Consider the following 16,904-nt stretch of genomic DNA (forward strand, 5'->3'; position numbering starts at 1 on the left):
CACCTCCATGTTTCACAGATGGGATAAGGTTCTTATGCTGGAATGCAGTGTTTTCCTTTCTCCAGACATAACACTTCTCATTTAAACCAAAAAGTTCCATTTTGGTCTCATCCGTCCATAAAAAATGTTTCCAATAGCCTTCTGGCTTGTGCACGTGATGTTTAGCAAACTGCAGATGGGCAGCAATGTTCTTTTTGGAGAGCAGTGGCTTTCTCCTTGCAACCCTGCCATGCACAGTATTGTTGTTCAGTGTTCTCCTGATGCTGGACTCGTGAACATTAACATTAGCCAATGTGAGAGAGGCTTTTAGTTGCTAAGAAGTTACCCTGTGTTCCTTTGTGACCTGGCCAACTATTACACGCCTTGCTCTTGGAGTGATCTTTAATGGTCGGCCACTCCTGGGGAGGGTAACAATGGTCTTGAATTTCCTCCATTTGTACACAATCTGTCTGACTGTGGATTGATGGAGTCCAAATTTGTGTAACCTTTTCCAGCCTGATGAGCATCAACAACGCTTTTTCTGAGGTCCTCAGAAATCTCCTTTGTTCTTGCCATGACACACTTCCACAAACATGTGTTGTAAAGATCAGACTTTGAAAGAGCCCTGTTCTTTAAATAAAACAGGGTGCCCACTCACACCTGATTACCATCCCATTGATTGAAAACACCTGACTCTAACCTTCAAATTAACTGCTAATCCTAGAGGTTCACATATTTTGCCACTCACAGATATGTAATATTGGATCATTTTCCTCAATAAATAAATGACAAAGTATAATATTTGTGTCTCATTTGTTTACTTGGGTTCTCTTTACCTACTTTTGGGACTTGTGTGAAAATCTGATGATGTTTTAGGTCATATTTTTGCAGAAATAGACAAAATTCTGAAGGGTTCACAAACTTTCAAACACCACTGTATGTTAGTATGTCTATTATGAAACTAACTGACACTAAAATTAAAATTTTAACAACTATAATACTATTTCTAAACAATTTCAACTTCAGAGAGACATAGTCGAATTTGAATTAGTGAAATAGAAAAAGTGAAAATTTTACCTGAAAACAAAACGGAAAGCACGTATTGCTAATCTAACAAACGTAACAAGGCAAATAAAACTTGAAATCTAAAAAAGAACTGAAAATAAATATTAAAACATTACCAAACAACGACCGGAACTTAAAAACTACTAGAACGATCGTGGGCCGTCATTTTGACCGCCGCGGTTTTCAAACTCTATATTCTGTTAAGATAAATGCCCAATTAAGATATTAATGCATTGCATATGTTAGTGTAACCGGTTATTTTCTTGCCCGGTGCGGGATTCGATACGGGGTGTACTGCACCACAAGGCGACATCACTAACCGCTCGGCTAAAGGGTCAGACCCGTTAGCTAGGGACTAACGTGTCTTATTAGTAGTTTACAGTCGTCACCCTCCCCGGAAGCGCGCCCTCGCGCTTTGTTATTCCCGCGCTCCGAAGAGACTTCTGAGGATCTGCACAATTCCGGATCCCACCACTGCCACCAATGTAACCGGTTATTTTCTTGCCTGGTGCGGGATTCGATACTGCACCACAAGGCGACATCACTAACCGCTCGGCTAAAGGGTCAGACCCGTTAGCTAGGGACTAACATGTCTTATTAGTAGTTTTCATTAGTATGTCTGTTATGAAACTAACTGACACCAAATTTTAAATTTTAACAACTTTTAATACTATTTTTCAAACAATTTAAAATGGCGGCTGTCTTAACACCTGTAAATACTGCAACGTGTCGGTGATAGTCATGGTGCGTCAGTAACAGCGTCTGTAACCAGACATGTTGGCAATAATCAAAAATCAAATTTAGACTATTACTCTGTATCAGAGAACGCTAGTTTTTTATTTTTTATTTTTTCTAGAACAGAGAAATGAACTTTGTGAAGGAAATGATGCGACCAAAATACGTCATAGTGACATGACGTGCACGATCAAGCGCAAATTACGAGATGGTCATGTTGACCGTCCATGGTCGTTTTAGGTAGATTTTACCTCTTAGATCTTATTGTAAATTTTTTTTTGTGCGATTGATCTAAAACGCTGCGAGGTGATAGCGCTATAACCATTGCGCCACCGTGTGGCCCCGTTGTTTTCCTTGCAACAACACGTTTTTGTTTTTTTGCTGAATGTCACTTATACTCCGATGCGACTTGTCGTCTGGAATATGGTAATTAGCCTATAAACGATGGTGCTAGGAGGCATTCAGCTCCGCTCTATTGGGCTATACAAACAAAACTGACTTGACTTGACCGTGCTAGACATGGCCAGGCTTCACTGAATCCTGCAGAACTGCTCAGTGCTCACCTTGTTGGGCTTGTTGAAGAGGCAGCTACCGCCCCCCTGGAGTAAGAACTGGATGTACTCATCCACACTGCAGCGAGAGAACTTTCTGGGTAGGTAGTATCTGCACACACACACACACACACACACACACACACACACACACACACACACACACACACAGACGGACACAGAAGACCAGAAAGGCAGACAGTACGACAGAGAGAGAGAACACAATGCTTGTGTGCCAGTGATGGAGGCCAGTTCCATTTTGGCTGTCTGTCCAATTATTTAAACAATCTGACATAAATATTTCTATCTGTACTCAGATATTGCAGAGAGGATAATTAACAATCTGTGGTGATCCATCTGGCTCCAAATTACACACCATATTAAATGCATTTAATTCACCATTCTTTCTACTATGGTTTGATGTTCCAGCAAAACATTTAACACATCCAATAGCTGCATGATTTCTGACTTGGTTTATTGAGACCAGAGTGAAAGTCAAATCCAATAATGGAGCAAATGAAGTAGTGAGTCTGTTCAATCGTTTAATTGGGTGAAATGAATGGAGCAATAATGATAATAATAACAACAGCCTTTAGACTGACAGGGAACAGCCCTGCTGTCAGCTACTGGCGCGACAGTTTCTATATATTTTGTCTCCATTCTCCAAACCGCTGTATGTTTCTGGCTACAGGGGATCTTACAAGTGCAATACTCATCAAGAGCTAAAACTTTTTAGAAGAAACCCACCCTCAATTTTTACCCCTTTTTATGTAGCCGTTTTATCTTCTTTCTTTCACAAACTTCTTTTTGCCCATAATGTGGCCTACAACGTCAAAATTCTTGTATATGCAATGTCACTTGGCCAGTAAAAACATATTCTGATTCTCATTCAGTAACATCAAATGGCTCAAGAACCCCCTCTGTGGGTGTATGTGTGGACATTGGTGTGTGTGTGTGTGTGTGTGTGTGTGTGTGTGTGTGTGTGTGTGTGTGTGTGTGTGTGTGTGTGTGTGTGTGTGAGTGACATCTACCCAGTGTCCTCCATGATGCAGCCCAGCCAGGAATCTGGACACCTGCAGTCTCCTGGGGGGGGGGGGGGGGGGGGGGGGGTTGGTAAAAAAAAAAAGTACATTTATACTGATTACATTACAGTCCAGCAGCTGATATCCAAACATAATCATCTCTTTATAATCCAGCTCACACAAAGAAAACAATTTCAGGAGAAAAAAAAAGACCATCGAGTAGTCTAAATAAGTATTTGTAACAACAAACAGAATTTCAAACTTAAATAGCCCAACATAACAAAACACAAATTCGCCTCAGGGGGGTTTGCAGCAACACAACACCCTGTCCTTAGACCCTCGCATCGGATGAGGAACAACTTCCTAAAAAACCTTTAACAGGGAGAAAAAATAGGAAGTACCTTCAGGGAGAGCAACAGAGGAGGGATCTCTCTCCCAAGATGGACAACGTGCAATGGATGTTGTGTTTATACAATTTACATAACAAATAAATAAAATAAAACAAAGCCAATAATACAGCCAGGGCTTTCCCTCGTTACACAAATTAGAAAAAAAAGAGAACCAGATCTTCATCAACTCCCACTAAGCACGATACTACCCTAAGTTCTGAAAAAAAGGAATTTCTGTGTGGATGCTCTGCTCCCGCGTGTCGTAGTCCCTCGCCATCTTCAGCTCTTCTTCAGACAGTTTTTCAATTCGTAATTTTAAAAAGTTTCTTGTGCGGCATGTAGACCTCATGTTGAGCAGCTGAGCTACAGCCTCTGTGTTGTCAAGTCCTGATCCTGCTGCAGCCACTATGTGCTGCAGGGTGATGTTCCTGGTAGAAACCAGTTTCTGGGAAAAGTCCTGGAGAGCACCATTTGTGGACATCCAGCCTGGCTCCATGAATCAGCGGCTCCTCCAGCAGCAGTAAGAGGAAGATCACCCAGTGTAACACAGTCATCACGACGGAAACTTTTTTTTTTATCCAACACATCGAACCCAACTAATTTCTGCACAGCTGATGCGCTTTCAATATAAATGTTCCGTATCTGGAAAATACTCAGACACTTTCATAGATTTTCCAAAGGTGTCATCTAGAAAACCATGTATTTCCTCAAGTGAATACAGAGCTACAATTTATGACTGCGAGTCTGTAACAGAGATACAGTCAGAGTCAGTGTCATACCCCATTTCCTCCACCTCATCCTCACCAGCAGCACTCTCCATAACGCCCGACTCACTCTTGCTCCCCTTCGCACCACCAGCCTGACTTTGGTCAGGTCCAGTTGCTGGCCCTTTTCCGCTGCTTTTCCCTGGTGCCGGTTTATCCTCTACTCCTTTCCTTTCATCTGTTTTGACACTCGGGACAGCCAAGCTGTCATCAATTACATTCTTACCGCCCGAATCAGCTTGCTGTTCCCCTGCCTGATTATCTGCCTGCCCGTTGTAAAAGAGTCGGTGGTGGTGATGAGGTCTCTGTTCATTTATATGGGTGTTTTGGGATTCGGAATGCATCGGAAGTCGATAATGAGTTCTTGGGTTTTGGCTGTATTAAGCAGAAGATTGTTGTTTGCACACCATGTGACAGCTTGGTCTACTTCAGTGCAGTGCTGGGTTTCATCATTGTTGGAGACGAGGCCTACAATGGTTGTGTCATCGGCATATTTTATTATTTTCACAGAGTTAACCGGGGATGTAAAGTGGGTGGTGTAAAGTGAGAAGAGCCAGGGAGAGAGAACACAGCCCTGAGGAGCACCTGTACTGAGGGTAAGAGGGTGTGGGGTTAGGTTATTAACCTTCACCCTCTGTGGCCTGTTCCAAAGGAAGTTCCGAATCCAGCAGCATATGGCTGGGTCAATGTTCATATCCAGGAGTATGGTAAAGACTTTGAGTGGGTTGATGGAGTTGAAGGCAGAACAAAAGTCTATGAACAGGGTGCATGCATAGGTGTTTGGTGATTCCAGGTGTTGCAGGGCATGGTGCAGGGCTATGCTAACTGCATCCTCAACAGACCGGTTGGCTTGACATGAGTCCATCAAGTTAATATGGGGCCATCATTGGGGAGGTGCAATATTTCAAGCGTGACAGAATGGTGCGCTCAAATGCTTTCATGGCCACAGATGTTAGGGCAACTGGTCTGAAGTCATTGAGTCCGGTGATCTTTGAGGAATTGGACACAGGAACGATGGTAAAGAGTTTGAAGCACTGTGGGACTGTACATTGGCTTAGAGGGGTGTTAAATATGGTGGAAAATATTGGTGCCAATTGTGCTGCACAGTGGCTCAACAAAGCAGGACTGATGCCATCTTGCCCTGCTGCATTCCTAATGTTCAGCCTCTTGAATGTTGCTCTCTCCTCATCCTCCTGGATGGAGTAGGGGGGATGGCTGGTGGAATAGGTTTTTCAAACCTTGCATAAAACCTGTTTCATTTATCTGGGAGGTTATGGTCATTGTCTGGAGGGGAGCAGGGGCGTTTTTTTTTGTAATGTGTCATCTCCTTAAAATTTTTTTCGTATTGCTCTGGAGTTACTGGAAGAGAATTGTTGTTTGAGTTTTGTTGCTTAGCTGGACTTTGCTTTTCTTATTGCAGCACAAAACTTATACTTGGCTGCTCTGTACTGATCCCTGTTTCCGTTTTTGTATGCCCAGTCCTTTTCTTTGTGTGGGAGGTGTAATTCTTTGGAGAACCAGTGTTTTTTCATTGCTGTACAATGTCACGGCTTTGGTAGGGATGCACATTTCCTCGCAGAACTTGATGTATGACGTCACTGTGTCAGTGAGTTCATCAAGGGAGTCGCAAGCTGCACTATTCCAATTAGTGTATTCAGAGCACCCTCAAAGCATTTCAATGGCATCCATGGACCAGGACCCGACAGATTTGGATGTTTTCAGCAGCAGGATAAGTGGTTCGGTGAATAGATGGATCCATTATACGAACCGCTTATCCTGCTCTCAGGGTCGCGGGGATGCTGGAGCCTATCCCAGCAATAATTGGGTGGCAGGCGGGGAGACACCCTGGACAGGCCGACACACACATCCATACACACACACACACACACACACACACACACACACCTACGGGCAATTTAGTATGGCCGATTCACCTGACCTACATGTCTTAGGACTGTGGGAGGAAAACCACACAGACACGGGGAGAACATGCAAACTCCACAGAGGACGACCCGGGACGACCCCCAAGGTTGGACTACCCCGGGGTCGAACCCAGGACCTTCTTGCTGTCAGGTGACCGCGCTAACCACTGCGCCACCGTGCTGCTGTATGAAAACATAGTAAAAAGAAATATGAAAAGGGCTGTCGGTCAGTGAACTGTGTGCTCTACTTGCTAATGAATGACAGGACAAGCAGCACTTTAGCATTCATCACCCAGCCTATTGTTGATTGACAGCAAACCCTCCCACCCCTCAGCTTGCTTATATTCAGGTGATTTATCACCTAATGGAACTCTAATTACTGATGAACCTGTCGCAACGCACTGCCATGCTGAGATACCAGCACCCGGCTGTCTCCCTGTTCAACCCAACCCTCTTGTAACTATCAACCCCCTCCTTGATGGCCCCCGCATCCTGTATCTCATCTGCATTTATCACTGCTTTCTTTGCTGATTTATTCACCACTTCCTTGTCTTTATGGCTTCTTCTCCCCATCTATCTGTCCGAGCCTCTACATCCTCATTGTGCCATTACGTTTCTTTTAATCTGCTCTTTGTGTGCTCTCTGATTTCCTTGCATCAGTTGTTCCTCCATTGTGTTCCTCACCTGCTGACATGCGCACGTTGTTCCACCTCATCCCGATGTTCTGGCCGAGACTCTGGCACAGCATGATGGCCATGGCACCGACATTCCCATACTGGAACAGACCCATTCAGACACTCTATTGGTTGGCAGTGGGACTAGGACATATATCCCATACATGCAGGTACACTGACTGGGGTGATGGACATGTGCAGATCTTCCTCACCTCATTGATGCCCCCTCCCCTGGTTAGAGAGCACACTCCTCCTGTGTAGGCTGTCCCACTGCGGCTACTCTGGAACGTACGCCCCCTGGATAACACACAGTACCATCAGTTAGCCAATAAATGAGAAGGCACGAGATTGAAGACTAAACTGTACAAGTATTAAACACAACAAAAGGTGTTTGATGGGTTTATATTCTGTTGTTAAGGGGGGTTTGGGGTTGGGTTCGAGGGTCCTTACGAGAAGAGGTGGACGACGTCACTCTGTTCTTTGATGCTATCCTTCCTGTATTTCATGAAGTTTTGCAGCGTGGTCAAAGGGTCCACCACTACCGGCATCATATTTTCAGAGGACCAGGTCTCCATGGCAACTAACACGATTCTTGTGTTCAGCTGTTCCTTGTAGATCTGGGATCCAAACATATCCGACAATCTATTGGTTTGTTGACAAGAACACCTCACAGCATGTAGTTTGAAAATTTATTTTTGTGGACATAAAAATTCACCGTGTGCACTGTCCACGATAGCTCAATTCCCAGCTGTGGAAGTGTACTTCTCTTCAGTTTGGTGTGTGTGTGTGTGTGTGTGTGTGTGTGTGTGTGTGTGTGTGTGTGTGTGTGTGTGTGTGTGTGTGTGTGTGTGTAAAAGTTTGGCGGAGAGTGAGAAAAAGGACACTTACCGCGTCTGCCATGTTGACCACCGCTTTGGCAAAGTTTTTGGTCTGACTGCTGGAGCGACGCAGCTGCACAAACTGCAGGCAGACACACATTCACTGGCATGAGAGGCAGAACGCCATCGCTTCAGCTGATTTCTGTTGTTCACCAAGTGAATTTGCAGGTATGGAGAATTTAAGTGTCTTTATGCATGCTCAATAATCCAGGAAAGAAAATCAAAGAAGGTTGAATAAGGTCATCTGGATACAATGTTTATTAACATTGACAGATACATGCAATCATCGGCTGATTGACAGCTGATAATTGCATATAGCATGAAACAGGCTTGTACTGTCCATTAAAGAATTAACTTGAATCACTTGTTATTTATATATATATGTGTGTGTGTGTGTGTGTGTGTGTGTGTGTGTGTGTGTGTGTGTGTGTGTGTATATAGCATTTTTTTCCGAAACTATCAATGGTGTTATAAGTGCTTAACTAATGAGGAGTGGAATATCAACACAGATACAGGAAAAAAATCCTGTATCAACATAGAAGTTTTAATGCATCAGTTTTCCTGTATCAACACAGATACAGGAAAACTGATGCATTTAACCTTTTTTTCTCCTGTATCTGTGTTGATATATGATATATATATATATATATATATATATATATATATATCAACACAGATACAGTAGTTTTATTGATAGAGATGGTATGTCCTTGCTCAAGTAGTTTTATTGATAGAGAATTTACTTGAGTAACTCGATTATTTATATATATATATATATATATATATATATATATATATATATATATAATCCACTGGCTAATGAATGACAGGACAAGCAGCACCCGGAAAACCCACCGCAGACACGGGGAGAACATGCACACTCCACACAGAAGACGACCTGGGATGACTCCCAAGGTTGGACAACCCCGGGGTTCGAACCCAGGACCTTCTTGCTGTGAGGTGACAACGATAACCTCTGTGCCACCATGCAGCCAATTTGTTGATTTGCTGGTTTGCCTATTTGTTGATTGCTGAGCGTGTGCTGGTGCACAGGAAGTGCCGCATTTTACATATTTACAGACTAGCATTTATCTAAACCTGTATGTTATATTTCCATCCGTCCATCCATCCATTATCCAAAGCGCCCATTTACACAATTTATTTGTAATTGATTGCTTTGATTTCAGTAGTTAGACACATACACAAAAAGAAAAAAGCAAGTCAGTGTTAGATGCCGTGCAGAATGGTCCACGATTGTCTTATTACATCATTTAAGCAACATGAAACAGAATTTTGGGAATCCCTCTCAACTAAAACAGTGTGCTGCTTCGTCTCCCGCCACTGGGCAGAAATTCACATAACCAGCTTCAAACATACACAAAAAAACACGTTTCTGCTCACAGAGATATACGCATGCACACCCAGACGTGCTGACAACTGATAAGAGGGTTATCTCACCATCTCGTAGTCGTTGACCACCATCAGTTCGATATATTTGGTCTCAGTCTGAACAGAGGGCCTGCGGACATATCTCTTAGATCGCCTCAATCCCCCAGTGGCCTGCTGCTCCTTCATTTGATTTGGTCTGTCATCATCACCATCACCTCCGCTGTGACGATCCCACCGGCTGTCTTCGGCACAGTCTGGACACAGGCATCAAGCTGCATTTACCCACATGCTGTAATGCTAGCTGGAATTTTTTTTTTGGACCCCCCCCCCTTTTTTTCCCTCTCTGTAATTGTCCAATTACCCTGCTCTTCTGGGCCGTCCCGGTCGCTGATCCACCCCCTCTGTCGATCCGGGGAGGGCTGCAGAATACCACAGGTCTCCTCCGATATATGCGGAGTCACCAGCCGCTTTTTTCGCCTGACAGTGAGGAGTTTCACCAAGGGGACGTAGCGCATGGGAGGATCACACTATTCCCCCCAGCTCCCACTCCCCTCTGAACAGGCGCCCTGACCGATCAGAGTAGGCACTAGTACAGCGACAGGACACATACGCACATCCGGCTTCCGTGTCTGCGGGTGGGATTTGAACTAGGCAACCGAATTGACCGCCACACTACCCAGACGCCCCTGCCCGGAGCGTTTTGAGGTAGACGTTGCAGGGTGAGATACAAGCAGGGAAAAGTTCTTCATTTGAGATACCTTTAGATTTGGTATCAAATTATTTAATGGCTTTTTTGGGTTTTTTTTACCTGGGCAGTCGGGGGACAGTCTAATATCAGGCATCCTGCGGATCAAGTGAGCACCGTCATCCTAGAGCAGAATGCATAATACAAATAAGGCTGATTTATTTTTTTGCTTTCAATACCACTAGCCCACAAAGATCTTAACTCTACTGCACATTTCCCGCGGCAACCTCTTACCTGACTGCTCCCGTTGAGAATAGGCTCAATCCCGTAGGAGAAAAAACCATCTGAGAACATGCCACTAATATGGAGACAGAGAGCACACAGAAGCCAGGACAAAACAAACCAGGTTCACCATGACAGTTTAAAGGCAAGTCACATATATCAACAGCTGTATTCACATCACATTGCCTGGTGAGCATGTAAAGGTTAATAAGTATTGTTTGTCCCCCTGGCCGTTGCCGCAGTTTCTATCCATTGTGAGCAGGAGGTAATTGTAAAGTGAGGGATGTTAGAGGCTCACCAAAGACCATGGCAGGTGGAGAGAGCTGCCCAAGACTCTGGTAGACCTCTCAACCTCCCCTGGTAGTAGCAGTGCTCTCCTCCCTGCAGACCCAAAGCACACAAGTACGTTGCTGTCACACTCGACGACTACCACTGACACAATTAGCATAATCACTAATGGCTCTGAAAGTGCATTCAAGTGGTTTATTTGTTTCATCCTTTTGTCCCAACACCCAGGAAAGCTTCTGAAAACCTCTTCAAATGCACCTTCCTCTGTATTAGCCACCCACCCCCTCATCCCAGAACGCCAAGGATGGCACAGTTTGTGACCTACTTGTGTCATGTGCACGCTGCCATTCAAAACTGCTTCTGCCGACAGTGGAGGTGGGGTGTGTGCTGCAGGAGCTCTTCAGTTAACCACCACTCACCCGGGTTCAAACTGCCATAGTGTGGGGAAACATGGATCAGTACTGCTGTGGGCACACTGTGTCTTCCCACAGCAGTAGAGCTACCGTACAGAAGTACAGCGAGGACTGTAAATTTAAAAAAAAATCTACTTTTCTCTTCCCTGTAACTTCCAGCATCTAACGTCATCCTTAACTATCCCAGCAACTTTGGATTGAAGGCTTTGTCTTCACTAGTCTGCAAAAACTATTCTGCACTATTCCGCAAAAAGAAGGCAAAGCCTAGCCCTAACTGCGTTTTCATTTTCTCTGTCTTAAAACATCCATCCATCAATCCATCCATTATCTAAACCGCTTATCCTGCTCACAGGGTCATGGGGATGCTGGAGCCTATCCCAGCAGTCATTGGTCAGCACGCGGGGAGACACCCTGGACAGACCGCCAGGCCATCACAGGGCTGACACACACGCACATTTATACCCAGGGACAATTCAGTATGGCTGATTCACCTGACCTACATGTCTTTGGACTGTGGGAGGAAACCGGAGCACCCGGAGGAAACCCACACAGAAATGCGAAGAACATGCAAACTCCACACAGAAGACGACCCGGGACGACCCGCAAGGTTGGACTACCTCGGGGCTCAAACCCAGGACCTTCTTGCTGTGAGGTGACCGTGCTAACCACTGCACCACCGTGCCACCTTTCTTAAAACAAGTGGACAAAAATCTTCATGACACAAGATAATTCCACTGTTTTCGTTCCAAACAACTTGTCTACAAGAATGCTCTTACCTTGAGCAACATTGATATGACAGTAATGAAATATTTCAATTCACTGGCAGAATTATTCACTTGTTCTATGAAGAACTATTACAGGACTGAAAACCAGACCAAATTACGCTTCATATTTTTCACAATGTAGGTCAGACCCATTAAGATGAACTGCAGGGCATTTGAGAAAGGTGAGCAACCTTCAATCACCTGAACTAAATTGAACTCAGCAGGGCTTCTGATCCCCCCCCCCCCACACACACACACACAACAGCATGGGTTAATGACCACTGAGCACTTTGAAAGGCAATAAAAGGTGCCACTTGACAGCAGAGATATGTGTTGGGCAGACAACTGTCGCCATCACTGCCAGCACGGCTGACGCTCGCTCTGTCCTGAATGCAGCATGCCATGTCCTGGAGCAGTGGGCATCCGCGTGAGGCCTCATCCAGCTGAGCTGCAGTCTGGTCTGACTACTCGTTTCTATCCGCTGCAAGCCCCCCTCTCCCACCCACCGCTTTTAGAGCAAACCAACAGCTCACATAAAAACACACACACACCCACAAGCCTGTGCGTGCAAAAGGCTGTGGGCATGTACCAACAGACACACTCAAGCTGACAAACTATGGTGCGAAGGTCCACTCTGCCTTTGTATTAAATGCAATTTACTCCTGTTTTGCCTCCTCCCCTCTCTTTCTGTCCTCTACCCTCCCCTCATGGTCTTCTTTCATTCTCTACTCTGCCAAGAACTTAATGACACCGCTGAGCTGACTCGTTGCTATGGAAACAAGCTCCCCATTGGCCAGGAGAAGAGAGAGAGAGAGAGAGAGAGCGAGAGCGAGAGAGAGAGAGAGTTGGTCATGAGAATGGGTGGGGACACTGGGTGCTGGTGGGGTGTGGGGTGCAGTAGGGCACTTTGCAGCACATTAGTACAATGATTTTTTTTTAAATCACTATCTGTCCCTTCTGGCTAGCAGAATGCAGTGACATTCCTCCCGGTGTCTCACATTAGACGCCACGACTTTCAACCATTTTCTCTTATCTTTGGACAATTCCCTCCTGAGCTGGCCTTGCACTACAGGCAGTCAGTGCCTTGTTCCACAGTCCTCTGAGAGGCGGCAACAGTAAGGAATGCATCCAATTTATTGATGGACATGAACATGCCTGTATGACACACAGTAATGGCAGTTATATAGCACGTTTAAAACAGAGAGAACAAAGCACTTCCCAAAAATAGATAAAAGAGGCTAATAAAATCAATATAAAGCAGCATGAGTGAAGATAAAAAAGGAAGATAAAATGGAATACATCTACTGTGCAAACCGCTTATCCTGCTCTCAGGGTTGCGGGATGCTGGAGCCTATCCCAGCAGTCATTGAGCAGCAGGCGGGGAGACACCCTGGACAGGCTACCAGTCCATCAAAGGGCCCCCCATCAAAGGGCCCCCCCCCACACACACACACCTAGGGACAATTTAGAACGGCCGATTCACCTGACCTACATGTCGTTGGACTGTGGGAGGAAATCGGAGCACCCGGAGGAAACTCACGCAGACACGGGGAGAACATACAGACTCCACACAGAGGACGACCCGGGACGACCCCCCAAGATTGGACTAACCCGGGGCTCGAACCCAGGACCTTCTTGCTGTGAGGCGACCACGCTAACCACTGCGCCGTAATGTGACGTATTTCCAAGTAAACCAGGATATTGGGGTGAGACAGAGGGATGTGATCTGATTAAATGGTGCAAAACATTTCAAATCATTGTTGGGAATGTTGCTCAAACATTGCTGTTTGGGTAGTGTATGTGTTTTTGTGCTTTTGTGTTGCTTGATTGTATATGCACGTGTGCAGGTACAAACTCAGGTACCTCATCATAACCAATATGCTCTGCAGTGGACGGTTGTGGGGTAGGCGGACGATGGGTGAGCCTATGCGGTGCCTGTTTGCCCCCTGGTACTGGTTCTATGACCGGTGGACCTGTCTTGACGATTTATCATATCTAATTATCTAATTTTATTATTATTACAACCATTATAACCATTGATGTTATTATTCTGTTTACTTATTTTGGCCCACTCACCTTCCTCTATATATTCTAATTTAACGCTACTACATTTGTGTATGAGTGTGTGTTTGTGTGTGTGTGTATGTAAGCATGAGTGTGTGTCTGTGGCGGAGCCAGAGCGGGGCGCATGGGGGTGGTCGCCCCAGGGCCCACAAGGTCGGGGGGCCCCGTTTGGAGCTCTGTTGCCGAGTTTACGAGCGTCCGTGAACGCACCGGGTCTCGGGACTCCAACGCATTCAGTGACACATTCGTAAAGTCGGCTAATGATAAAAAATACAGTGCAGTACGGGGCCCCTATACATAGATATTAACGGCCCCTATAAAGGCTATAGCCTTTTTTACGACTATTCGTGAATGCGTCGAAGCTGTGATCCAGCTGATTGGTTGTGAGGTATAACTGCGCCACAATGCCAGAATGGGGAGTGAGTAAGCGTTTTTACACTTGACAGAACTGGACAGTTTTATGAATGAATTTGAGGGAACTTCAAAATGGAGAAGAAAAATAATGAATCAGGCTCATTCAAACGCAAGAAGCAAGAAAGTAAGAAGAAGAAGCTAATTGCGTCGTGTCGTCCTCTTACAAATTATTTTTCATCTCAGTCAGTGGCGACCTCTCAGGACAACCGCGAAGATCGGGTGGATCTGACGACTGACGACGAGGCTAGCAATAGCAGTAACGTTAGCATTAGCAACACTGTCACTGATCAAAGACCAGAGGACCAGCAACAACCCCGCCCAAACACAACACTAACGTTGTCGTTACAGCCCGGAGAGCCGCCAGCATCAGAGGACAGTTACGTTAGTGCTTCCAGTAGCAGCGATGGCAGCGTTACCCCTCCCGGAGATCCACCCGCCTCTGACAGCACCGGACCCGGGTCAGCTGGCGGTAACTTCGGAACTAACATTTTATGCCAAGAGGCGTATCCGACGGACCCGGACCTTTTCAAGAACTGCCCTCTCACCCCCGAAGTTATCCGAGCTCTGATGGCCCTTGTCAGCCTGGTTTTAAGGATACGTATAACTTTTTTCCATACGACAAGGACAGACGCCGCTTCAACCCAGCCTGGTATACGCGTCAATTGGGAGGGTCGGGCGCCTGTCCTCTGCATAAATATTTGAGCGCGACTGGCAACACTTTTTTTTTGTTCTACAGAACAAGCTTCTGAACAGGTTTGTCTGACAAAAGTGGCTTTTCTATTCTTTCTTAGACATGTAGGCTGCTTGGCTCAATAGGTGACCATTTGTGTTGTTTGCTGGATAGGATGAGATGTCCGCTAGTTTACAGTTTTTGAATTTTAAAATGACTATCACAAGGGCTCATCGAGAAGCTCCGCCCCATTTGTGCTGAGACCCACGCTCCGCCCCTGGTGTGTGTATTATCATGTATTATATTATGAGACACACATATAGTCTTACCATAGACTGTGAAGGTTTGCCATCTTCGTTAAAGTGCCGTTCCACGTATTCGGAGGACAGAAGGTGACTACAAAGAGAGAAAAGACCTTGAATATACATCTTACACATTTCTCTCATTAAGCCGTACTCGAGAAGTTTCCTCTCTCTCGTTAAGTGTAGCTCATAAAATCACTCAGAATGTGTCGTCTGAAATCTTCTCGACCAGGAGGGTGATCACATTCATCAGTTTGGTGGGTGAATCATACCAACACTTCCTTGCGCTTTTAAATGAGTGGAACTTCGTTTGGAAGCCTCTGAAGGTGGAAAGATGTGATATCTGTGTTTATGGGGATTTAGATCTCATATATGCCCTTTCACACTGGCCAAAAAAAAAAAACCCGCTAACATCCGCCTTTTTACATTGACCAAAGGCGGACAATAGCATGTTTTTTTGCGGGGTTTTGTGGCCAGTGTGAAAGGGGCTTTAAGAAACTGCCTATGTGAAAATACCCACTAGCGCTAAGTGACAAGCTGTGGTTAGTAGCAGCCTAGAAACATCTATGCTAGCTTGAAGCTGCAAAACCTTATTGGTTAGTGCAGCAAATCCCTTTGTCTGCAAATCCCCCCCTCTCTCTCTCTCTTCCTGTCTCTCTCCCTCTCTTGCTCTCTCTAGATGGACAGTGCAAAGAATAACAGTGTATTCTTTTCATAATTAAATAGTACAGCTACTTGCTTTGATAGGTGTATAGAAAGTTGTTTACGCCCTGGAACCTCATCAGTAATGATGTCATCATAATCCAGGTCTGTCTTTCTCTTCTCTTGGGAGGTCATCTGTATTAACAGCCTCTGTGCTGTTTACCCGTGTGTGTGTGTGTGTGTGTGTGTGTGTGTGTGTGTGTGTGTTCTCACATTGGTAATAGTCTAGTTCACATCTTGCCATATATCATAACAGAGTGTTTGCTAAAGAGCTCATAGTGCATTCAGTGGTGAAGAACGTTTACTGAAGCAAGCAGATACCAGAGGTTAAACTGATACATCTGGGCTAAAGATACTGACTGGTTGAGCTCCAGGTCCAAAGTGAAGTTGTGTCCAAAGGCTTCCACCTGGAAACAACTCTGGGCCAAGTGGACTGGCTGAAAGACACAGAGACATAGACACGTTTCAGAATCAACCAGTCAGTACCACATTGTTGGAGAATATGTCACTACGTTAAAGTCGCAGAATCATTAGAAGGGGGGGGCTGCAGCTCCCTCCTCCTAGTGGTGGGTGCACCCCCCCCCCCACGCAGTAGTGGCAGGTGGCTGTGTAACATCTTAGGCCAAACAGTATGCCTAACTTTTCCTAACGTACAAATGACAAAAAAATAGAACATACCTTTATTTTAAACAGTGGGCTAGGGCTGCGTGAAATGTACATTTTAAATAATAAAGTGAGTAAACACTCCATTCCAAATCTGCTACACGCGCACCTTACAAACAAAACATGACGTTGTAGAGCCGAAGGAACGGAGAAGACCGTAGGTTCACACTTTAGCCGTGTAGGCAACTTTCTTTAATCAACGGTAAATCAGCGAGACAAACAAAACCCACAGCTCGACTGAGCGGAGGTGGCAAGAATCCCCAGAAAACTGGCTGGACAACCATAACTT

At 45.2% G+C, this 16,904-nt stretch overlaps 1 protein-coding gene across 1 annotated transcript in view; it reads right to left on the reverse strand.

Moving 5' to 3' along the window:
* LOC130119790 (disintegrin and metalloproteinase domain-containing protein 11-like) overlaps positions 1–16,904 on the reverse strand; it is a 36,141-nt gene that overhangs the window by 9,887 nt on the left and 9,350 nt on the right. Inside the window, exons 4-15 of the mRNA XM_056288386.1 lie at positions 16,313–16,389; positions 15,278–15,344; positions 10,634–10,716; positions 10,348–10,411; positions 10,177–10,237; positions 9,438–9,622; positions 7,990–8,061; positions 7,552–7,718; positions 7,314–7,398; positions 7,112–7,202; positions 3,362–3,413; positions 2,343–2,442 (exon numbers count right to left, since the gene is read on the reverse strand). Coding sequence (XP_056144361.1) covers positions 2,343–2,442; positions 3,362–3,413; positions 7,112–7,202; positions 7,314–7,398; positions 7,552–7,718; positions 7,990–8,061; positions 9,438–9,622; positions 10,177–10,237; positions 10,348–10,411; positions 10,634–10,716; positions 15,278–15,344; positions 16,313–16,389 — 1,104 coding nt within the window. The remainder of the gene's footprint in view (positions 1–2,342; positions 2,443–3,361; positions 3,414–7,111; positions 7,203–7,313; positions 7,399–7,551; positions 7,719–7,989; positions 8,062–9,437; positions 9,623–10,176; positions 10,238–10,347; positions 10,412–10,633; positions 10,717–15,277; positions 15,345–16,312; positions 16,390–16,904) is intronic.

The sequence above is a fragment of the Lampris incognitus genome, chromosome 10 (genome assembly GCF_029633865.1).
Source record: "Lampris incognitus isolate fLamInc1 chromosome 10, fLamInc1.hap2, whole genome shotgun sequence".
In the NCBI taxonomy this organism is placed as follows: domain Eukaryota; kingdom Metazoa; phylum Chordata; class Actinopteri; order Lampriformes; family Lampridae; genus Lampris; species Lampris incognitus.